The sequence below is a fragment of the Salvelinus sp. IW2-2015 genome, unplaced genomic scaffold (genome assembly GCF_002910315.2).
Source record: "Salvelinus sp. IW2-2015 unplaced genomic scaffold, ASM291031v2 Un_scaffold1078, whole genome shotgun sequence".
NCBI classification, from domain to species: Eukaryota; Metazoa; Chordata; class Actinopteri; order Salmoniformes; family Salmonidae; genus Salvelinus; species Salvelinus sp. IW2-2015.
This window is the reverse complement of record NW_019942719.1, coordinates 114,949-139,610: the sequence shown is the minus strand read 5'-3', so window position 1 is coordinate 139,610 and position 24,662 is coordinate 114,949. Positions and strand designations below refer to the sequence as shown.

The 24,662-nt window shown below is 41.6% G+C and overlaps 1 protein-coding gene across 1 annotated transcript in view; it reads right to left on the bottom strand.

Annotated features, from left to right (window-relative positions):
- Window positions 1–316: 316 nt before the first annotated feature.
- Window positions 317–24,662, bottom strand: part of LOC112069680 (NEDD4-binding protein 1-like) — a 41,278-nt gene continuing 16,932 nt past the window's right edge. Inside the window, exons 3-7 of the mRNA XM_024137045.2 lie at window positions 11,968–12,098; window positions 10,350–10,446; window positions 2,826–2,933; window positions 2,627–2,728; window positions 317–2,535 (exon numbers count right to left, since the gene is read on the bottom strand). Of these exons, the coding sequence (XP_023992813.1) occupies window positions 2,148–2,535; window positions 2,627–2,728; window positions 2,826–2,933; window positions 10,350–10,446; window positions 11,968–12,098 (826 nt within the window). The 3' untranslated portion in view covers window positions 317–2,147. The remainder of the gene's footprint in view (window positions 2,536–2,626; window positions 2,729–2,825; window positions 2,934–10,349; window positions 10,447–11,967; window positions 12,099–24,662) is intronic.

Here is a 24,662-nt window from a genome sequence, read left to right as displayed (position 1 = left end):
CGGTTTCTTACAGTTATTTATCTCGGGAAAAGGGAGTGGTTTGTGGCGGTAAATCTCGGTAACCGGGTTCCCGCCCTTCAACCCTCATGTCTAGTCTATGAGACCAGGCTGGCCAGTTGTCTCTCCCTTCAGACAGTTGGTAAGTTACTCAGCCTGAATACATTTATTTGAGCAAATGCCTCACAGCTTTACCCTTCTGCAGTCACTGTTTCTCTTATAATGTATATGGCTATTTTTAGTTTTCAGTCCATGTCTACACACCCCAACAAAACAGCTCATAAATGTATGGTAAGAACAAAGACGGCAACATACAGAATAAGAAAATTAAGTATTGTTTATGACAAACACATTGCCTTTTTAACTTTACCAGCCTGTGGAGATCAAATACACACCCTGTCTTTCAAGTAACTGTGAGATACCCACAAAATGTCTGTACCCTCACTGGTGATACCACTGCATTTCCCTTCTCATAGAAATCTGATTTTTTATTTTATTAATTTTTTTAACCAAACATCAGTGACTGACATCCATTGCATTTTGTTGAGAATAAACAAAAGGGGACTTGGAGACATAGACCAAAGTTTTACCTCACTGGTAGAATACACTGACAAACACATCCCAAAAGAGTTGAATATTACTATTATACAGGGGTGGGAATTGTCAGGGTCCTCACGATATGATGCTGATACAATATGTCTTGCGATTCTATGTGTATTGCAATTCAATACTGTGATTTTATTGCGATTCCGTGGTCCAAACATTGCTCACCATATGTCTGCTGCAGAGAAATGAGAGAGCATGAGAAAACAAGTTTTGATCAGTAATATAAAAGTGCTGAAAACAAATTGGCTCCCTATTTAAAAAGATGGAAAATAAGCTATTAAGGAAAAACAATGAGTTTTGGTGCAGTTATAGCCAACTAGTGCAGAAATAATATTGCGATATTGTCAAACCGATACGATATATTGTAAAATATAATATCCCAATCTGTAACTGTATCGATTCCCCCCCCCCCATCACTACTGTTAAACAAAACCGAAGTTATACACAACTGAAGCAAATTAATTTATTCATAATAAACAGGTCACTCACTAACTCTTGTTTGTGGTAATGAAGAAGTGATTCAGTAGCAACTAGCCCCTGACAGCTTAGTATACAGTGACCTCTGGTGGCCATAGCTGGTGACTGGGGTCTTATCCTATTGACCAACCATGAACTCCAGGTTTGCTATGTGTTACCATTACAAGGTAGTGACTTGCAAAAGAGAATGGCCAGGGTGTGCCAGATCATTGAGTAACATGGGTAAATTGTCTCTTCTGGCATCCGAGTCAGTCTGGGACTCTTCCGAAGATACAATGGCTATGTCCTCAGTGAGTGTAGTGGACATTCAGTACTAGAAGATAAGTGGCAGCCAGACTGACGTGTAGTAGGTAAGAAATATAATTTACTAAAATATTAATATAAGATATCATTAACCTCAGCACAGGAGTGTGCTAGGACAGGGCACTGGGTCCTCCAGACCCTGCCAACCTGGTACTAAAGCACTGTTTTGTGATTCACTGAAGCAATTAGGCAGATTGAAGTTCCACTGTTTTAAAAAAAAAAAACGTCTTTATGGGCTGCTGTATTTTTCGTAGTTGTTCACATAAAACCATATCTACATGTCACAATTTTCATATGTGCTCAATCAAATAATATAAACTGTAATTATATTACAACATGAACAAAATAACTTTTCCTTCAGCAGTTATAACAGCAACAGCAATTTCAACACAATTTTGGTTTCACACTTTAATGACTTAAGTACTCAGAACAAATATGAGCACATCATATGCCAGCTGGACAATTTCTCCCCACATTCCATGGTTTCACTAGAAAGCAAACTATTTAGAGATGTATAAAAGTGCATTTGTGCTAGTGGATATGTTCCATGGACACTGTTGAACTTAAACAAAATGTGGAGAAAATGGAGACTGATGCCTTCCAAACAAATAGCCATCCCCAATAGCAGTGCAGTTGATCATCGTCTTTAATAAAAAACATCTCAGTTTCCCGTACATAGGCCTACTTTTGGCGCCATCATTCGACAGACAGACTTGTAAGTGTATCTGTGTGTGAGTGGCTGAGTACTGTATGTGAGCTTGGTTTCATCCCAGCAGAAGGCCTGACAGTGCGTTCAGGTCCCTCATGTAGGGGTTGTCACACAGGATACAGTCAATGCGCTGCTTCTGGCAGGGGAAGATATCGTACATCTTCCTTTTGAGCTCTATGGTTTCCAAGGGTGACCGCTGGGGAGGGGGGGAGGGTGTTGGGGGAGGGGAGTGCGACCGCTGGAGAGGGGGTGAGGGTGTAGGGCAAGGGGGGTGCCACCCAGGGGGCCCAGAATGTGGCCAGTGGGAGAGTGGTCTCATCTGGGGGGTAGCTGTGGGGCGGGGGACAGATGAGGGGCGAGGGGCAGACTGCAGAGCTTGGACAAAGACAGGTTGCGGGGTGGCTCGGGGGTCTGGCCTCAGAGGAGGTGTGACTGGGCTCCGTCTGTGAGAGAGACACACGTATGGTCAATACACATACCTCTGCAGTAAGGTCATACTGTATAAACAATACTATCATCTCCTTTCACACACACCTGTTGTCCTTCCGTAAGAACACCTCCAGGTGAGGGCCATGCTTCCCCAGGGGGTCATCTGGGATCATAAAGTGGTCCTCTACAAAGGTAAACTGCAGAAGCCTGGAAAAAGGGGCCAGTCAGTGTGAGAGGAGAAGGTAATGTGTCCAGGGATTATATAAATGAGTGCATGTCTAATGCTTGGTTAAAAGGCCTTCACCTCTCTTGGATGATCCTCATCCATGCCTCTGATGTATTTACAAAGTCCCGCAAGTTGTCATTGGTGACGATAACCCCTCCTGTCTTCTCTGCCAGGTGGAGCAGAAACCTGTAGGTGAGAGAGAGATAAGATAGACCGAGTCAGCTGACAGTATGGATGACAGTAAGGAATGTGGGCAAGGCTGTGGGACAGAGTGAGTTTAGGGTGGAATATTTCAGTCTTTTTACAAAATGTTCCATCACGAGAATAAATAACTTTTCTCCCGGGTAACCTGGTATTTCCCACCAAAACCGGAAGTGTCATTCAAAAGCATTTAAATAGTGTCTGGATTTGATTAAAATTCGAGTCTGATGCAACCTGAGCCTGATTGAAATACATTTAATGAGCCCAAATGATTGTGCCGTTATCCAATACATAGGGTACTGCACATTACGCACTGGCATTACGCACCTCGTTCAAACCATGATAAAGCAGAGAGAGAACATGCGATTCTGGTGCAGCACATGTGGCCTACAAAGTTACAAGTATAGGCTAGCAAATTTGATTAAACATTTTCATAATATTTCCACTAATGTTATTAGCCTACCTCCTTTCTCTCTCTAGTGTTGCTTCATTCCTTCCTCACTTTCAACAGTTAAGGACAAAACTTATTTCATTTATCTTCATCATTCTAATGACATGCTTGAATAATATAGGACTAGAATGAGATGCAGAAGGCTTTCACTTCTCTTCACGAGGATTGAATGGTTACGGGTCTGAATAAATAACTGGTATAGCCTACAGCCATCACGTGTTTGCCCTTCTTTCAAACTACCCGTGAGTTCTATTGGCTGCTGTATTTAACAAACAAGAGCTTGTGTCCCTCTTTGAATAGTCTATTGGTATAAGAAATGCCCCAAAAATGATGTCCAGCAAGCTAATCTAGTCTAGCTTTTCCTGCATGGGACTCCAAGAGCTAAGGATACTTAAAAAAAAAAAGACCAGCGGAGCACAGGTGTGTACGTATTGCGCAAGAGAGGTTATACGTTAGAAGCTTATTATGCATAACCCACCAACTAAACATAAGGCTAACACTGCATTGAATTTATTACCTGAAAGAGGTAAGCTAGGACATATCTATATAGATATAGATCTATCTATCTATATATCAATCTTGAACAGGATTACCGGTATCTATTTTGAATGCAGTTTGAATGGAATTGATGAGTGAGAGTGCTCGCTCATGTTTTAAAACTCTGCAGCTGCAATAAAAAGAAAAGTGACCCCCGGAAGCCAGGTGGATATGTAAATTAGTCGCACATTCGGTCTTTGTTACTGTAGCATAGGCTACGCTGCAGCAAATGTAGGTCTGTCCACCTGTCACAACACCAACGTTACCATGATGAGATGATACACTACATGACCAAAAGTATGTGGACGTGTGCTTGTCTAACATCTCATTCCAAAATCATGGGCATTAATATGGTGTTGGTCCCCCCTTTGCTGCTACAACAGCCTCCACTCTTCTGGGAAGGCTTTCCACTAGATGTTGGAACATTGCTGCGGGGACTGACTTCCATTCAGCAACAAGAGTATTAGTGAGGTCGGGCACTGATGTTGGGCAATTAGGCCTGGCTCGCAGTCGGCATCCCAATTCATCCCAAAGGTGTTCGATGGGGTTGAGGTCAGGGCTCTGTGCAGGCCAGTCAAGTTTGCTTTGTGCACGGGGGCATTGTCATGCTGAAACAGGAAAGGGTCTTCCCTAAACTGTTGCTACAAATTTGGAAGCACAGAATCGTCTAGAATTTCATTGTATCCTGTAGAGTTAAGATTTCTCTTCACTGGAACTAAGGGGCCTAGCCCGAACCATTAAAAACACCCCCAGACCATTATTCCTCCTCCACCAAACCTTACAGTTGACACTATGCATTGGGGCAGGTAGCGTTCTCCTGGCATCCGCCAAACCCATATTCTTCCATCGGACTGCCAGATGGTGAAGCGTGATTCATCACCCCAGAGAACGTGTTTCCACTGCTCCAGAGTCCATTGGCGAGCTATGTACAACTCCAGCCGACGCTTGGCATTGCGAATGGTGATCTTAGGCTTGTGTGTGGCTGCTTGGCCAAGGAAACATTTCACGAAGCTCCCGACGAACAGTCCTTATGCTGACGTTGCTTCCAGAGGCAGTTTGGAACTGATCTATTCTGTAAGGCCATTCTACTGACAATGTTTGTCTTTGGAGATGGCATGGCTGTGTTCTCGATTTTATACACCTGTCAACAACAGGTGTGGCTGAAATAGCCAAATCCACTAATTTGAAGGGATGTCCACGTACTTTTGTGTATATATAGTGCAGGTCTACATATTGAGATGGGCTGTCGGTCCCCACCCTGAGCATTGATGATTCATCATGCAGTGACCAGACAGAAGGTTGTAGAGAATTCAGATTTAGACATGGCAAATCATTTCACGCCCTGCTGTTCATATAAAACATTTATATAATTTACCGGTCTCTCGCAGTTATTTATCCCAGGAAAAGGGAATGGTTTTGGGTGGTAAATCTCAGTAACCGGGTTCCCGCCATTCAACCCTAGTGAGTATGGATGAGGTGGCAGCAGGGAATGTGGGCGAGGCTGTGGGACAGGGTGAGTATAGATGAGGTGGCAGCAGGGAATGTGGGACAGGGTGATTATGGATGAGGTGGCAGCAGATGACAGAGGGTGAGCTGGCTGTATGACGTGGTGAGATGTGTGACTCTGCAGTACCTGTCATCATGGGAGGAAATCCTCTGTCCACAGACCTCTCTGGAAGGAGTAAAGGAGAGCAGACGCAGGTCTTCCAGTTGGTTTAGGTAATGTTGTTCTATTGAGACATGTGGAGAAAATACACATTAAGACCATATCCTTAACAGAGCACACAAAGTGCTCCACATGTTTCTGTCTTATCACCATTCAAACAGTAATATTCACAAGTATTTGCCAAAGTACAATCATCTTTCTCCTGACCAAAACCTTGGATGGTTGAACTACCGGTACATTTCATGTGACTTCTTCACCCACCAAAACCAGAGGGATGAGATTGAGCCCAGGTTGGGGTGGCCTGTGCTGTGGTATGTGTTTGTTCTGACCTGTGGTGTAGCGGTCTCTCTTCTGCCTCCACTGAGGCACAAAGACAGTGATCTCCCGGTGGCCCTGCCTCCAGAAGGCCTCCACAGCGATGGCTATCCCCCGGCAGGAGAAGAAGCGGTGGAGACCATGCCTACAGAGGAGCACAAGGAGGAAGGGTTACTTAGGAATGGCTTATAACTATCCTAATACATAAAGTGATTGTTGTATTTCAGATTGACAAATTGAGGATTGCCTTCAGACAGTATTGTCACAGGTGAGTAACAAGTAGGGCTGTGATGGTCATGGAATTTTGGATGACTTATTTGCGATCACCGCTATAACCGTTCGAATAGCAAAAAGCTAGTAAAAAAAAAAAAACTTTACACAAAAGAAGCACATTTTACACACATTTTCTCCTCTCCTCCGCTTCTGATTGCATGTGCTGCCGGAATTTGGGGGGGGGGGTTGCCTGGGCAACCAAGACTCCTTTGCTACAACAACTTGCTGAAACAAGGAGCAACAAACTTCCATCATACTGTAGAGTCACTGACTCAACCGCAGGTGTTATGTTTCTGAATGCCCAGCCTTCCGTCTTCCGTCAGCTGTTTGTCCAAAACACAACATTCTAAAATTGGCCAGTTTTGCGTCCTCTCGTCTCTCCTTATATTGGCTGTTAGATGTAAACCAGGCTTACTTTTACTTTTCTGCTTTTGGGTAAAATTTGTCGACTTGAATATGAAGTTAATTAAAATTAAAAGAATATTTTACTAAAACTGCTATGACGGTTATTTTATGACTGTCTATCCTTAATCCTTAATTACACGATTATAAAATTACTGTGCCAGCCCAGTTTGAGAAAGTAAGCCACTCAGAAAGTAACACATTGAAGGTGTGAAAGACATTTTGACGTCTACAAAAACATAAGACGTAGCCTAACAGAGTAGAATGTCCCTCTGGTCAGAGACAGCTTTTGGCAGGAAGTTAGCAGTGCTGCGATCCAAACATAAAGATATGGTGAGTTTAAAATGCAGCCTTTGTACAATTCTACTTCAAATTCTACCCAGAGTTGTTGATCCCTCCCAATACACTAATCTCATTCTATATATAAAAAAAGTAGGGTTTGTTTCTATTACTTGGAAATTGCTGGAAAATATGGGCAGACAGGGGGTCCAGTAGATCTCATAAGAACCATTACAAACAAACGGCCAGAGAATATTGTGAACACACACCAGCTTAAAGCACACGTCTCATTTTGTGGGGCAATGCAAAGTCAAGGGAAGTTCCCTCAAAGAGAAAGTTGCACATCCTGTTTGAACTCACTAACTCCAGCACCACTGACGTGGATAGTAAAATCACCTTGTCAACATGGAAATGTAATCGCCAAATATACAAAACTTTATTTCCCCTTGTAATTTTCTAAAATAAAACCCCCATAGTTGTTTGTACTTATGTCCCTATAGCATATGTACTCTGAGATCTTATCATGAAATGTGATTCTGACCTCATTCGGATGAGGTAGGTAGCCTAACTCAGTACACACAAACTGAAGTTAGCTCTGCCAGTCAGATTAGTCCGAGTCTGAAAGGGTGATATACCTCTATTACAATTATTCTGACTAAAACAACTTCCAGTAATGACTTCAGTGGACCGAATAAAATGGTGCACGATGTAAGAAACAGAGGAGAACTGGCAAGTTGAGAGAGATAGTTGGAGTTATATTACTGACAATTATTTTATAGAGATTTTCCCATGTGGACAATCATTATCCTTGCCAAAGACACGGTGGCCATGCTCTAAGCCTACCTACTCATACACTGAGGTTACTGGAAGAGCTCTCAGCTATGAGCTTTTATGTTACCCTTGAAAGTCCTGACTGAGGGTTACACTCCTGCTTTCACACACACACCAACGCTCACATAGGCCTACACACAGGTGGTTCCAGACAGTCATATCTGATGATGAGAAAATGAGTGTGGGCTCTCAGTGTTGTTCCACATCCTCCTACAGAGGGGGGTATAGTAAGGGGAGGTTACTCACGCCATGGCCACGTTGCTGCCGTCAATGATGATGTGGCGGAGATCAGGGCATCCAGGCTCGTTCTGTAGGGTCAGGGTGTAGGGGTTTCTCAGGGAATCATGGAAGCGGGTCGTGGCAGTCAGGGGTGGTGGAGCAGGCTCTGTGCGGGGTGGGGGGACTCTGGCTGACAGGGTCTGATAGGAGCAGCCTGGCCGTGTGTCTGCTGGCTGGGTTGGGCGCTGTGGTGTGCTCCGCAGTGCCGTCACACTCTCCACACGTACCGGCCCCATGGTCTGAGCCCCTCCCCGGGACAGGTAGTCCATCCTGGGCCCCGATGGAAAATCCATCTGCTCTGCCATCCTGGCTTTACTGCTAGCCAGTGTGTCTGTGTTGTCTTCGTCATCATTGATGGTGATGATATCGTAAGCAGCCCCCTGAGCACTGCTGCTCCTTTTTAGTGTCACTGTCTGCAGCATGCTGCTATACTGTCCCCTCTGGCCAACACCATTGCTGCTGGGTGGCTTAATGTTCTCCTTGGAATTTACATTCAGGGCTCGGTTTGGGACTCTATCTAGCCCTCTATCCTTATCCCTGGAGTTGAAAGTAGAGGAAGAAGACTCAGAGTTGTGGGTTGAGGATGCCCCTCCTCGCTGCCTCTCTGTTCTTTGGCTCTCCTCCACAATGCACTCCAGCAACAGAAAAGTGTCCTCTGTCTGGCCCGTCTCCTTCACCACCCGCTCCACCACCTCCTGCTGGTAGCCCATGGTTCTGAAGAAGTTCACCAGGCACCGCAGGTTGGTCTCAGGGCTCACAGCCTCCCCGTCATCCGCACCATCACTAGAGTCCAGCACCATCAGCCCCATGTTGGTCTTGGAGGGGGTCTTAGCTCGGCTGTCACTGGCCACAGTGTGGCGCTCTCTCTCCATCGACTCATCTCTCCTCTCCAGGGAGTACTGCCTCTTGGTGTCCCTCAGCTCGCTCTCCGACGAGCGGCGTTTGTGGGAGGGCCGGACGCCATTCAAGAACCCCGTCTCAGCCCCGGATGCAGCCCCAGATGCAGCCCCAACCGCCTTGTCCTCAAAGCTGGTGTCCAGGATGCGGTTGGAGAGGTCAGTGACAGGGGTGCTGCTCTGGGAGCGATCCTGGTCCACTTCTATAGCCCCACCAGGCTGAGTGGGGCTCTGGGCCAGACCTAGCAGCTCTTCCTTCAGGGCACTGGGTAACAGGAGCAGCTCCATGGCGTACTTATCATCTCGCTCCTCCACAAACGTCTTGAAGGTGCGTTTCACGGCCGGCTCCCTATCTCCGGGCAGGCTGCGCTTCTCTTGGAAGAGAGCAACAAACTGCTGCACGCGGCTCTTTGCCATGATGACAGACTCAAAGCAGCCCAGCAGGCGCAGTGTGCCCGGCTCCAGCATCACAACTTCAGCGCTGGTGTCCCGCAGCAGTCGGTCAAGGAACAGACCACGGGCACCGGCAAAGATGCAGTGCATGTCCACAGGGTAGTGCTCCTCCTGCTGCAGCTCTGGATCACACAGGCCTTTCAGGTACTCCTGTAAACACATAGGGTCAACACCAGTTAGAAAAGTAGACATGACAAAAAAAAACATCATACACACGAGAATGTCCACATTCGAAGCTTAACAGGGTAACGCGCCAATTGAAACTGATAGCATGATGCACAGGGACACCCCCTCTACGCCTACTCAAGAAACTTCACTCATCATCTTCACTGACAACTCTCAGTCAACTCTGTCATCACCAKATTGACTGTAAATTGGTGAGATTAAAACGTGGAAGATGGGAAGTTGTCAGAAACCAACTGAAACCCAATGAGGAAATCTCAACCTCTTTCCAGAAATATTTGATGAATCAGCCTCATGTTTGGCTATGTCAAAAAAGCACCTGTCACAATGCATACGTGTGTCTCCTCTCCATACAGTGGACATGGTTTCCTGATGACTACACACTGGAAAGAGACATGATGAGGCAAGACATAACTGTGTNTCCACCACCCAAAGGACATCCAGCCAACTTAACACAACTGTGGGAAGCATTGGAGTCAACATGGGCCAGCATCCCTGTGGAATGCTTTTGACACCTTGTAGAGTCCACATGACATGTGACTGGGGACTAAAATTAACTTCATAATAATGTGACAGCTGAAATTAAGAACGCAATGTTCTTTATCACCTAACATATTGCACAAGTTGACTGCAAGCATTTACTTAAAAAGTAGCTACAAATATTAAACTTCATAAAAAAAAAAAAAATCCAAATACCCAGTATATGGTATACTACCAGAGCCTAGAAGGTGTTCTTAATGTTTTGTACATTAAGGGGGGGGGGGGGGCACACAGGGTTGAATATACAGAGGGTGGGCAGGCTGTATGACGAGGTGAGATGCGTGACTAAGCAGTACCTGTCATCATGTGAGGAAATCCTCTTTCCACAGACCTCTCTGGAAGGAGTGAAGGAGAGCAGACGCAGGTCTTCCAGTTGATTCAGGTAATGTTGTTCTGTTGAAACACGTGGAGCAAATACACACATTTACAGCGTGATGACCCGTCATTCAGGGCAGGTGGGGCACAAAAAAAAATATACACTGCCGTTCAAAAGTTTGGGGTCACTTAGAAATGCCCTTGTTTTTTAAAGATTCTTTTTTTTTGTCCATTAAAATAACATAAATTGATCAGAAATACAGTGTAGACATTGTTAATGTTGTAAATGACTATTGTAGCTGGAAACGGCAGATTTTTAATGGAATATCTACAGCAATGGACATTAGACCGGAGTTCAAATGTAAGATTTTTGGTTCCAACCGCCGTGTCTTTGTGAGACAGAATAGGTGAACGGATGATCTCCGCATGTGTGGTTCCCACTGTGAAGCATGGAGTAGGAGGTGTGATGGTGCTTTTCTGGTGACACTGTCTGTGAGTGGCACACTTAACCAGGCACACTTAACCAGCAAGGCTATCACAGCATTCTGCAGAGATACGCCAGGAACAGGACAATGACCCAACACACCTCCAGGCTGTGTATGGGCTATTTGACCAAGAAGGAGAGTGATGGAGTGCTGCATCAGATGACCTGGCCTCCACACAACCGACCTCAACCCAATTGAGATGGTTTGGGATGAGTTGGACCACAGAGTGAAGGAAAAGTGCTCAGCATATGTGGGAATTTCTTCAAGACTGTTGGAAAAGCATTCCAGGTGAAGCTGGTTGAGAGAATGCCAAGAGTGTGCAAAGCTGTCATCAAGGCTACTTTGAAGAATCTAAAATATATTTTGATTTGTTTAACACTTTTTTGGTTACTACATGATTCCATGTGTTATTTCATAGTTTATGTAGAAAATAGTAAAAATAAATAAAAACCCTTGAATGAGTAGGTGTGTCCAAACTTTTGACTGGTACTGTACGTCCGTCCTACCTCGCTCATTAATGTCTTAAATCAAAATGACAGGTTGCTTCTTATCTGCTCGTCGTCCCCTTATGCCATAGTTTTACATCTCAATTGTCAGTAGAAGCCACATTTGTTTAAGCAAGTCAGCCATAATGAACTGTTTCGCTGCCAGACAAGGCTTCACTGAAAGCCAGGTGTAGCAGTGGTAAGGATTCACTCCATGGTGCTGGAAAGAAAGCTCTGCTGTTAGGACAGCTTTATGTAGGCTCTAACAGTTGTGGGCACCGTTTGTCACCGTTATAGTGCAATTAATGTATTGTTTAGTGTAGTATCTTTGCTGGCATGCGTTAAAAACATTTTTGGGAGTTTACCCCACCAAGATTTACATGCTAAAATCACCACTGCATTTAAACATATCCTTAACAGAGCACACATGGAGCACATTATAACTATTATAACTATAACTATTCAAACATGAATCCTCCCAACTATTTTCCAATCGTCTTTCAACTGACCAAAGCCTTGGATGGCTTTCCTACTGGAACAATTCATGTACATTTTTTACCACCCAAAACCAGAAGGATGAGATTTAGCTCAGGTTGAGGTGGCCTGTGCTGTGGCGTGTCTGTTCTGACCTGTGGTATAGCGGTCTCTCTTCTGCCTCCACTGAGGCACAAAGACGGTGATCTCCCGGTGGCCCCGACTCCAAAAGGCCTCAACAGCAATGGCTATCCCCCGGCAGGAGAAGAAGCGGTGGAGACCGTGCCTAAAGAGGAGCAGGAGGAAGACAGGGAGGAAGGGTTATTTAGCAGTGATTAGGTTTAGGACTGCCTTATAACTAATACATCAAGTGATTGTTGTATTTCAGATTGACAAATTGATGACTGCCTTCAAACGATATTGTCACAAATGCCAAGTGTCGGCTGAAGTGGTGTAAAGCTCGCTGCCATTGTACTCTGGAGCAGTGGAAACGCGTTCTCTGGAGTGATGAATCACGCTTCACCATCTGGCAGTCCAACGGACTAATCTGGGTTTGGCGGATGCCAGGAGATCTCTACCTGGAGGAGTAATTGTCTCGGAACGTTTTTCATGGTTCGGGCCCCTTAGTTCCAATGAAGATAAATCTTAACACTACAGCGTACAATGACATTCTAGACGATTCTGTGCTTCCAACTTTGTGGCAACAGTTTGGGGAAGGCATGACAATTTCCCTGTGTACAAAGCAAGGTCCATACAGATATAGTTTGTCGAGATCGGTGTGGAAGAACTTGACTGGCCTGCACAGAGCCCTGACGTCAACCCCATCAAACACCTTTGGGATTGGAATTGGAACGCTGACTGCGAGCCAGGCCTATTCACCCCAACATCAGTGCCGACCTCACTAATGCTCTAATGGCTGAATGCAAGCAAGTCCCTGCAGCAATGTTCCAACATCTGGTGGAAAGCCTTCCCAGAAGAGTAGAGGCTGTTATAGCAGCAAAGGGGGGATCAACACCGTATTAATACCCATGATTTTGGAATGAGATGTTCGACAAGCATGTAGTGTATGAGGTAAATCCATTTGAATCACTTTTTGACAGCATCCCTTTTGATTTAAACAAAACCTTCAATACACGTTTGCCCATGGAACAAGTGGTCAGAAAGTGACATTTTGGACCTGAATGCCAAAACATTCAGGAGATAAAGCTGCTCAAAGTTGACSCATTTGTCATACCCCACCATACCATGAGACATGCATGTCTTCATCACTACGAAAGATAAACGGTTGAGTGTATCATTTAAAAGCGTACAAACAGTGTTGTCAAATTACTTGTTTATTTCTTGAGAAAAAAACACATCAATTGTAATTTTTAAACCATTAACATCAATGATCTAAAAATGCGTAAACTCAGATTTTCTTCTTTTTTGCGTACACTACAGTTTAAAAGTTTGGGGTCACTTAGAAATGTCCTTGTTTTTGAAATTAAAGCAAAAAAAATTGTCCACTAAAATAACGTCAAATTGATCTGAAATACAGTGTAGACACTGTTAATGTTGTAAATGACTATTGTAGCTGGAAATGGCAGATTTTTAAAGGAATATCTACATAGGTGTACAGCGGCCCATTATCAGCAACCATCACTCCTGTGTTCCAATGGCACGTTGTGTTGTGTTGTTGTTTTTTTCCCTCCTTTTTTTTTTAAAGGGGTGGATCAGCTTAATATTGCGGAAAGATTGTTGCTTCCATCAATGTAATTGTATGTATCATTTCCAATCCCCCATATATATTTTTTTTGTAAATATACACTGCTCAAAAAAATTAAGGGAACACTTAAACAACACAATGTAACTCCAAGTCAATCACACTTCTGTGAAATCAAACTGTCCACTTAGGAAGCAACACTGATAGATTTCACATGCTGTTGTAGCAATGAATAGACAACAGGTGGAAATTATAGGCAATTAGCAAGACACCCCCAATAAAGGAGTGGTTCTGCAGGTGGTGACCACAGACCACTTCTCAGCTCCTATGCTTCCTGGCTGATGTTTTGGTCACTTTTGAATGCTGGCGCTTTCACTCTAGTGGTAGCATGAGACGGAGTCTACAACCCACACAAGTGGCTCAGGTAGTGCAGCTCATCCAGGATGCACATCAATGCGAGCTGTGCAAGAAGGTTTGCTGTGTCTGTAGCGTAGTGTCCAGAGCATGGAGCGCCTACCAGGAGACAGCCAGTACATCAGGAGACGTGGAGGAGGGCAACAACCCAGCAGCAGGACCGCTACCTCCGCCTTTGTGCAAGGAGGAGCAGGAGGAGGCACTGCCAGAGCCCTGCAAAATGACCTCCAGCAGGCCACAAATGTGCATGTGTCTGCTCAAACGGTCAGAAACAGACTCCATGAGGGTGGTATGAGGCCCGACGTCCACAGGTGGGGGTTGTGCTTACAGCCAACACCGTGCAGGAGTTTGGCATTTGCCAAGAAACACCAAGATTGGCAAATTCGCCACTGCCCCTGTGCTCTTCACAGATGAAAGCAGTTCACACTGAGCACATGTGACAGACGTGACAGAGTCTGGAGACGCCGTGGAGAACGTTCTCTGCCTGCAACATCTCCAGCATGACCGGTTTGGCGGTGGGTCAGTCATGGTGTGGGGTGGCATTTCTTTGGGGGCCGCACAGCCCTCCATGTGCTCGCCAGAGGTAGCCTGACTGCCATTAGGTACCGAGAGATGAGACCTCAGACCCCTTGTGAGACCATATGCTGTGCGGTTGCCCTGGGTTCCTCCTAATGCAAGACAATGCTAGACCTCATGTGGCTGAAGTGTGTCAGCAGTTCCTGCAAGAGGAAGGCATTGATGCTATGGACTGGCCCGCCCTCCCCATACCTATCAATTGAGCACATCTGGGACATCATGTCTCGCTCCATCCACCAACGCCACGTTGCACCACAGACTGTCCAGGAGTTGGCGGATGCTTTAGTTCAGGTCTGGGAGGAGATCCCTCAGGAGACCATCCGCCACCTCATCAGGAGCATGCTCAGGCGTTGTAGGGAGGTCATACAGGCACGTGGAGGCCACACACACTACTGAGCCTCATTTTGACTTGTTTTAAGGACATTACATCAAAGTTAGATCAGCCTGTAGTGTGGTTTTCCACTTTAATTTTGAGTGTGACCTCCATGGGTTGATACATTTGATTTCCATTGATAATTTTTGTGTGATTTTGTTGTCAGCACATTCAACTATGTAAAGAAAAAAGTATTTCATAAGAATATTTCATTCATTCAGATCTAGGATGTGTTATTTTAGTGTTCCCTTTATTTTTTTGAGCAGTGTATATATCCATCCACACATATGCATACATATACACATATATACATACACATACCTATATAGACATAGATCTTTTTTGTTGTTGAATATACCTTTATTATTCCCCGCAAACCCTACCACCCTTTCCCCAATTGGAGTAAACTAATAAACAATAAGACTTAGGCTTCTACCTTCAGTTTATACATCTTATACACATTTTACAGACACAATCTATTTTACAATAGTTATATTTTGTTTGTTTTTAGTCCTTCCTCTATTTCTGATATCCATCCAGTTTGATTTTTATTTGTAACTGTGCTATTTCACAAAATTTCTGAACCTATATACATTTTACAGACCCCGTATGTTTTACATTGGTTATCTTGTTATTAGTCCCACTCTTCAGCTCCATTCAACCCCTCCCATCTATCTCTCAACACCATCCATTTTGGATTTATATTTGCCATATATTTTTCAACTGTGCTGTGATGCTTGACAAAAGTACTGAACCTTTCTATTGTCATAGCTTTTACAGATTGTAAATTAAAAATATATATTTTTCTAAAACAATTATTATATTATTGATTGATTGACTATGGCTTTTCAAATCACCCAGTATTGCTGTCTGCAGCGTTAGTTCTAGGCAAATGTTGCAATTCTTCCGCCATTCCTGGACCTGTGATCAAAAACGAGCTACATATGGACTACCAAAATAAATGATCTAATGACTCTGCCTCCTCACAGCAAAATCTGCAGAGCTGGGAAGATTGTATCCCCCATATATATAACATTCTATTGGTTGCAAGAATTTTGTATAGTCATTTAATTTGAAAAATGTGAAGTTTTGAATCCAGCGTTGTTTTGCGTATCAATTCATAGACCATGTGCCATGGAATGGGTACATCGAAAATCTCTTCACAACTATTTTGCAATTTATATGGCACAGCTGTCAGTTTTTTGGTCCTTAAATTAAATTGGTATATTTTTTTTATTTATCACACTTTTCTTTAATCATTTATGTTCTTTAATACAGGATAAATAATCTGAATAATCTGAATAAAAGGGAAAAAGGTCATTCTTGAACATAGGATGAGAATATACAAGTTCTTACTTTTTTACCCTTCTACTTGCCTCTTCCATTTTTGTGGTAATGCTGCAATTAGTTGGTTGTAATTTTGGGTAGAGCAGACATTTCCATATTTCTGTGTTAGCTGCATGTGTGACATAACTCCACCAGTCCTATTTATGATATCATTCACAAAAATTATACATTTTTTAAACATTTCTTCGAAAAATACATTTTATTAAATAAATTAGTATATTTGAGTTTAACCACAATATTTGTTGTATTATTTGTTCTGTCTTTTCAGGTGGATTAAACTGAAATTGCAACCAACTTTTTAAGGCTTGTTTAAAAAAAAAAAACGATATTTTGGAGATTATTTCCTTTTCAAACAACCGAAAGTGAGCAGGTGTAATCTGAATAAAAGGGAAAAAGGTCATTCTTGAACATAGGATGAGACATTCCTACCAATTTACTAGAGAACCAGTTTGGATTTAAGTATAACTTTAGTATGACTGATGCCTTTAGTGAGAGGTCTAATGCTTTAATATTTAATCATTTCTGCCCTCCGAATTCATATTCGTTATATAAATAGGCCTTTTTAATTTTGTCTGGCTTGCCATTCCAAATAAAATTGAATATATTTTGTTCACATAATTTAAAAAGCAGGTCACTAGGATTAGGCAAAACCATAAGCAAATAGGTCAACTGTGATACAACTAAAGAGTTAATCAGGGCGATTTTTCCACAAATAGACAGGTATTTTCCTTTCCATGGTAGCAAGATCTTATCTATTTTTGCTAACTTTCAATAAAAATGTATTGGAGTGAGATCATTTCTTTCTTTTGGAATTTGTATACTGAGTATGTCCACATCTCCGTCAGACTATTTAATTGGTAAACTACACGGTAATGTAAAATTAGCATTTTTTAGTGATCCAATACGTAATCATAATTTGGTTTTCATCCAGAGAGGATAGCAAAAGTATCTAGATCCTCTATAAGGCCGTGGAGAGATTCTAATTGTGGTTTAAAAAGAAAACATGAATCATCAGCATACAATGACACCTTAGTTTTTAAGCCACGGATTTCTAACCCCTTAATATTATTGTTTGATCTAATTTTAACAGCTAACATTTCGATGGCAATAATAAATAGATATGCCGATAGTGGACAACCTTGTTTTACTCCTCTAGATAGTTTAAAACTTTCTGAGATGTAGCCATTATTTATTATTTTACACCTAGGGTTACTAGACATAACTTTAATCCATTTTATAAGAGATTCCCCAAAATTGAAATATTCTAGGCATTTATATATAAACTCCAGTCGTACTTTATCAAAAGCCTTTTCAAAATCAGCTATGAAAACCAGGCCTGGTGTCCCCAATATTTCATAGTATTCTATTGTTTCCAGTACTTGTCTTATATTATCTCCAATGCATCGTCCATGTAAAAAACCTGTCTGATTAGGATGAATAATATCTGACAATACTTTTTAAATTCTATGCACCAAGCATTTTGCTAGGATTTTTGTATCACAACACTGAAATGTAAGAGGTCTCAAATTGTTTAAATGGACTGGATCTTTATATATACAACTTGGGTCCTGTTTCAGTAATAATGATATCAGACCTTCTTGTTGCGTGTCTGATAATCTACCATTTATATAGGAGTGGTTAAAACATGCTAATATATAATGGTCCTCTGAGTATATCAAAAAAAGTTTGTATACTTCCACTGGTATGCCATCCAGCCCTGGAGTTTTCCCAGCCTTAAAGGCTTTAATTGCATCAAGAAGTTCCTCCTCTGTAATTTGGCCTTCACATGAGTGTTTCTGTACAGATGTTAATTTTAAATTATTATTAGGAAAAAAATCCATACAATTAGTTTCAGTTAGTGGAGATGGAAGAGACTGAAATGAAAACATTCTTAAAGTACTTTACTTCCTCTTTCAAAATATCATTCGGTGAATCATGCGTGATTCCATCATTTGTAACACGTTTCAACACGTTTTTTTTTGTAGCATTTCTATATTGAAACAGAATTTGGCATGTTGTGTTAGCTAATCCAAGTTTATCATTTTAAAAGGCTAATTGATCATTAGAAAACCCTTTTGCAATTATTTTAGCACAGATGAAAACTGTTATGCTGATTAAAAAAGCAATAAAACTGGCCTTCTTCAGACTAGTTGAGTATCTGGAGCATCAGCATTTGTGGGTGTCGATTACAGGCTCAAAATGGCCATAAAAAAAGAACTTTCTTCTGAAACTCGTCAGTCTATTCTTGTTCTGAAAAATGAAGGCTATTACATGCGAAAAATTGCCAAGAAATGGAAGATCCCGTACAACGCTGTGTACCACTCCCTTCACAGGACAGCGCAAACTGGCTCTAACCAGAATAGAAAGAGGAGTGGGAGGCCCCGGTGCACAACTGAGTAAGAGGACAAGTACATTAGAGTGTCTAGTTTGAGAAACAGACGCCTCACAGGTGGCTGGTCTCAGATGATCCCACAGGTGAAGAAACCGGATGTGGAGGTCCTGGGCTGGCGCAGTTACATGTGGTCTGCGGTTAAGAGGCCGGTTGGACGTACTGCCAAATTCTCTAAAACGACATTGGAGGTAGCTTATGGTAGAGAAGTTAACATTCAATTCTCTGACAACAGCTCTGTTGTTCATTCCTGTAGTCAGCATGCCAATTGCATGCTCCCTCAAAACTTGAGACATCTGTGGCATTGTGTTGTGTGACAAAAGTGCACATTTTAGAGTGGCCATTTATTGTCCACAGCACAAGGTGCACCTGTGTAATGATCATGCTGTTTAATCGGCTTCTTGATATGCCACACCTGTCAGGTGGATGGATTATCTTGGCAATGGAGAAATGCTCACCAACAGGCATGTAAACAAATTTGTGCACCATATTTCAGAGAAATACGCTTTTTGTGCGCATGGAACCTTTCTGGGATCTTTTATTTCAGCTCATGAAACATGGGAACAACACTTTATATGTTGCATATATATTTAATGTTCAGTATAATTACTAACACAAAGATGACCGCCAGTCCACCCACGATCGAATGTCCACTGAAATGGTAATGTCTATTCTATTATCTATATTTCTAGCTACAACCTATCAATAGGTTTCGTATGGAGGACTGACAGTATGATTTAAAACAACAGATATTCCTATTCAAGTCAACAGAATCATTCCATGACATTTCAGAAAGCCATGACACCCACCATCTCAGATTGTTCTGAAATTGTTTCTGTAGTTAATCTGCTGTCTATTTTTTATAATTTTTTTAACAGGGGAAGAAACCCATCAACAGATTCACAGGGAATACATGACATAGTATGGAAAAGCAATACTCCAAGCAACAGCTTCATACTACTTGTCAAACATAGAGAATTGATACTGTATACTGGTTGTTGGGGTAGGATTGGCATGGGGTGTGGGGGGTTCGTGAGTGGCTGTTGATTTTTTCCCCGCGATTCATGTCTTACTCATTGGTCGGAACAAGTTTGGTCCAAATCGGATGTTGGGTACTATATTTATTGAATATTTTCTGAATCCTATAAATAAATAAATTGCCAATTTGGGTGCAATCAATTAGCTTAATTTCTCAGAGATCAAATTATATTTTAACAAAATATTTTCAGGAAAGATAGTTGTATATGTTACTAACTACAGAAACTATTTCAGAATAAGCGGACCTCCAACCATCTTTGTGGTACCATTTGAATATTGAAAATTTTATTCCCATTTTAGTACATTTATCAACCAAAGCATGACACCCACCCTGTATTCAAGAGCATGCTGTGTCTGAACCGATGGCGGGCATAACACAAAAACCTTATATCAGGGATGGGCAACTTTAAAACTAATTTCATGCAATTCTACACATTTGCCAGAGGGTGGAGGCAAATGTTTGCAGTTAACGGATGATCAAAGGGCACCACCCCGGTGGGTAATTCGACCATGCTTACTACAAGTTTAGATAGCTGGCCGCGGGGCCTACAAAAGGGCGAGGTCGGCCCATGGGCCGCCAGTTGCCAATTCCTGCCTTAGATTATGTAAAATAGGGTCTAAGCTACAACATATGTGAATATGAAAAAAGATAGATAATTGACATTAAATGGTAAAAAAATACTTCATTTTTATGCAAAATCTTTTTTTCCAGAAATTATTTAAAAAAATGACAACCCTGTTTGTAAGCTTTTAAATAAAATCAACCGGTTTTCTTTTCCAGTGATGAAGACGTGGCTGTCTCATGGTATGGTGGGGTATGCAAAATGGTCAACTTTGAGCACCCTTATCTCTTGAATGTTTTGGCATTCGGGTCCGAAATGTCACTTTCTGAGAATTGTACAATTATACTTCAAATTCTATCCCGAGTTGTTGATCCTTCACAATACATTAATTTAATTACTAGGGATGCACGATATAATCGTTGAACATATCGGAATTGGACGATATTAGCTAAAAATGCCAACATCGGTATTGGCCAATGTCTAGTTTAACGCCTGATGTGCAAAACCGATGTCAAAGCTGACGTGCGTACCTATATAACGAAGGTACATGATGTAATGTAACATTTTTGCGCTATACGTGCAACACAGCATTCCTAAACTAGCCCACAATGTCTGCTGTGTGGATCGAGCAGTCATCAAGTCAAGCAGTCATTTGAAAGAGTAACAACATTTCAGCAAGACAACTCAAAGGCGAAATTCATAAAAGCCAAGATAATGGAATTCATTGCCCTTGACAATCAACCGTTCTGTCGTGAGTGATGTTAGCTTTCGCCGACTGGTCGAGCACCGGTTAACGTTACCAAGCGCGCTATTTTTCAGATGTTGCTCTACCGGAGTTACACAGTAATAGCACTGCAATTAGCTTCACGACATACATACTATGGAACGCCGTTTGGGTCTTTGCGTGTCTAAAAAGATACAGTAGCACTGTCAAAGCTATACAAAAAAAGTCAGCAAACACCGGCCACGAACGATGTGTTTACAATACCGCGTTGGTAATAAAGCATCATTTGTTAGACCGCAATTTCTGGGGTAGCTAGCTTTGGCTTGGTACCTAGCTAGCACCAATACAACCAGCCTTAAAACAATGACCAGTAAAAATTGCAGTCATTTTCATTAATCTTAGCAATGATTTAGGAATCCTTGAGGTAGTATTAGCTCGGTTGCCACTTGTTTTTCGCCTATTGAAATTGAACTTCAGTTCAATAAATAGCTAGCCAGCTACTTAACCCTGTTGCCCCAAGCTAACGTTATAAGCAGCCAGCTAGCGTTATCTGGCTAGTGAGGCTCGACCGGACCGGGTTATGTGTTGTGAAGCTAGCCACAATAATGATTAGGCACAATAGTGGAATTTGCGGTTTGCCTTCAAAATAAAAGTGTGTCATTGACAGGGATGCAAATGAATACAAATAGTAGAATTATGCCGTACTTTTATTTTGAAGGCTAACCGCAAAGTCCACTATTGTGCCTAATCCTTATTGTGGCTAGCTTCACATAGATGGGTCCGACCACCATTAAAACCTTTTCTCAATAGGGAGCGCTGTTTTCACTTTGTAAAAAATCGTTCCCAAATTAAACTGCCTCGTACTCAATTCTTGCTCGTACAATATGCATATTATTATTACTATTGGATAGAAAACACTCTCTAGTTTCTAAAACCGTTTGAATTATATCATATCTGTGAGTAAAACAGAACTCATTTTGCAGCAAACTTCCTGTCAGGAACTGAAAAATCTGAAATCGGGGGCTCTGTTCCAGGGGCATCCTATTAATTTGCATGAAATCTATGGGTCTACATGCACTGCATACGCCTTCCACTAGATGTCAATAGACAGTGAGAGGTGGAATGGGGTGTATAGCTCTATCTGAGGCCGAATAAGACCTCTTGGAATGACGAGACCAGTCTTTTCACCGTTCAGCTTGGCGCAAGAAGGACCTCTGCATTGCGTTCTGAAAAGCTTTCGTTATAGACGTTAGATATCTCCGGCTCTGATTTTATTTGATATATGTGTTAAAAACATCATAAACTAGTTATTTTAAACCGACTTATATCAGTTTATAGCGATTTTCGGTATTTCCTTTGTCTTGCGTTATGGTGCGTTGGACACTCCTGCGCCACATGGCTAGCTTTTGTTGCTAATTCCAGAGATGAAGAGGACATTCTACAACCGAACAACGATTATTCTGGACAAAGGACACCTTGTACAAGATTCTGATGGAAGCTCATCAAATAGTAGGAACCATTTATGATGTTATTTCGTATTTCTGTCAAATGTTTAGACGTTTTTTCCGCCCTTATTTTGGGCGCTGTCTCGCTATAACGTAAGCTGTATGTCGTACTAAAGTTATTTAAAAAAAATCTAACACAGCGGTTGCATTAAGAACTAGTGTATCTTTCATTTGCTGTCCAACCTGTATTTTTTAGTAAAGTTTATGATTAGTTATTTGATTAGATTAGGTGCCTCTCCAAGATTTCTCCGGACAATATTTCTGCATTTTGACWACGTATTCACATTGTAAAACCACGATTTGTGCCGCTAAATATGCACATTTTCGAACAAACCATATATGTATTGTGTAATATATTATGTTATAGGACTGTCATCTGATGAAGATTGTGAAGTTTAGTGAAAAAATGTATATCTTTTGCTGGTTTATTCGCTATCGCTAACGTTGCGTTGAATGAATGCGGTTGTGTGGTAGGCTATTGTAGTAAGCTAATATAATGCTATATTGTGTTTTCGCTGTAAAACATTTTAAAAATCGGAAATGATGGCTGGATTCACAAGATGTGTATCTTTCATCTGGTGTCTTGGACTTGTGATTTCATGATATTTAGATGCTATTATTTACTTGTGGCGCTATGCTAGGCTATGCTAGTCAGCTTTTTTACTGATGAGGGTGCTCCCGGATCCGGGATTGTGACCAAGTAGAAGTTAATCAACTAAGAACTGACTTATAAATTAGGGTTATTTTAGATGATGACAGCTAGCTATAAGAACATTGTTTGCATCCATGAGCTAGCTAGCTTTTTTTATGACCAGCACTGTATGTGCGCAAGACAACTTTACCAGCATCATAGCATACGTCACAACGATTCATCGATACATATGAAATACGAGAGACAGTGTAATCAATGTGTAATAACTACGTAAAAGATTTATGAAGACGTTAAATTATTATGAGACGTGCAGTCATATTCAGGTCCTGATTGGTCAACAAGCTTATTTGACACGTCAAATAGTATATTTTTTGACACGCAAAGACCCAAACGGAGTTTCATAGAAATCCTGGTTGAGAATGAAATGACTGAACAAATGAACAACGAAACAGCACAGAAAGTAAGTGAAATAAATAGGTTTTGATGATGTTTTACTGGTAATGGGGACATACGTAAATGCCAACAAAATAAGTTATTGGTCAGTGTGGTGTGTGTAACCTTTATTTAACTAGACAAGTCAGTTAAGAAGAAATTCTTATTTACGATGACGGCCTACCCCGGCCAAACCCGGACGACACTGGGCCAATTGTGCGCCGCTCTATGGGACTCCCAATCATGGCCGGATGTGATACAGGCTGGATTCAAACCAGGGACTGTAGTAACACCTCTTTCACTGAGATGCAGTGCCTTAGACCGCTGCGTCCACTTGTTTGCGTTAACTATTTAACTGTACTAGAATGCTTTAAAAAAAATTGAAATATCGGTTTTGATTTTTTTGGCAAGGAAAATATCGGATATTGGTATCGGCCAAAAATGTCATATCGGTGCATCACTACTAATTACAGTGCCTTCAGAAAGTATTCATACCCCTTGACTTATTCCACATTTAGTTGTGTTACAGCCTGAATTCAAAAAGGATTACATATTTTTTTCTCACCTATTAACACACAATACCCCATAATGACAAAGTGAAAACATATTAGTAGAAATTTCAGCAAATTTATTGAAAATGAAATACAGGAATCTCAATCACACCAGTCAAAAGTTGACACCTACTCATTCAATTCAATTCGCTTTATTGGAAACTACTCATTCAAGGATTTTTCCTATATATATTTTTTTTAAATACTAATTTCTACATTGTAGAACAGGGGTGTCAAAGTCAAATGGACGGAGGGCCAAATAAAAAATTTAGCTACAAGCCGAGGGCCGGACTGTTCGAATGTTCATTGAAAATTTTTTAAATGACGCATATAGTCTAGTGAACCTAATTGAACCTACTGAAAACCTAACAAATATATTCCAATATGATCAGATAAATAAAGCAATATTTTCTTATGGCTCTGTCAGTAATCTTTAATTTTCAACAGACACAAAAGACAAATTTCCTTTATATAAAAATCCCCATAACATGAACATTAAATGAAAGAAACCGGTATTCAAGGCACCATCAGTAGCCTATATTTTCTATTTTAGCAAAAGTGGGCTAAATTTACTTCAAAGAAAA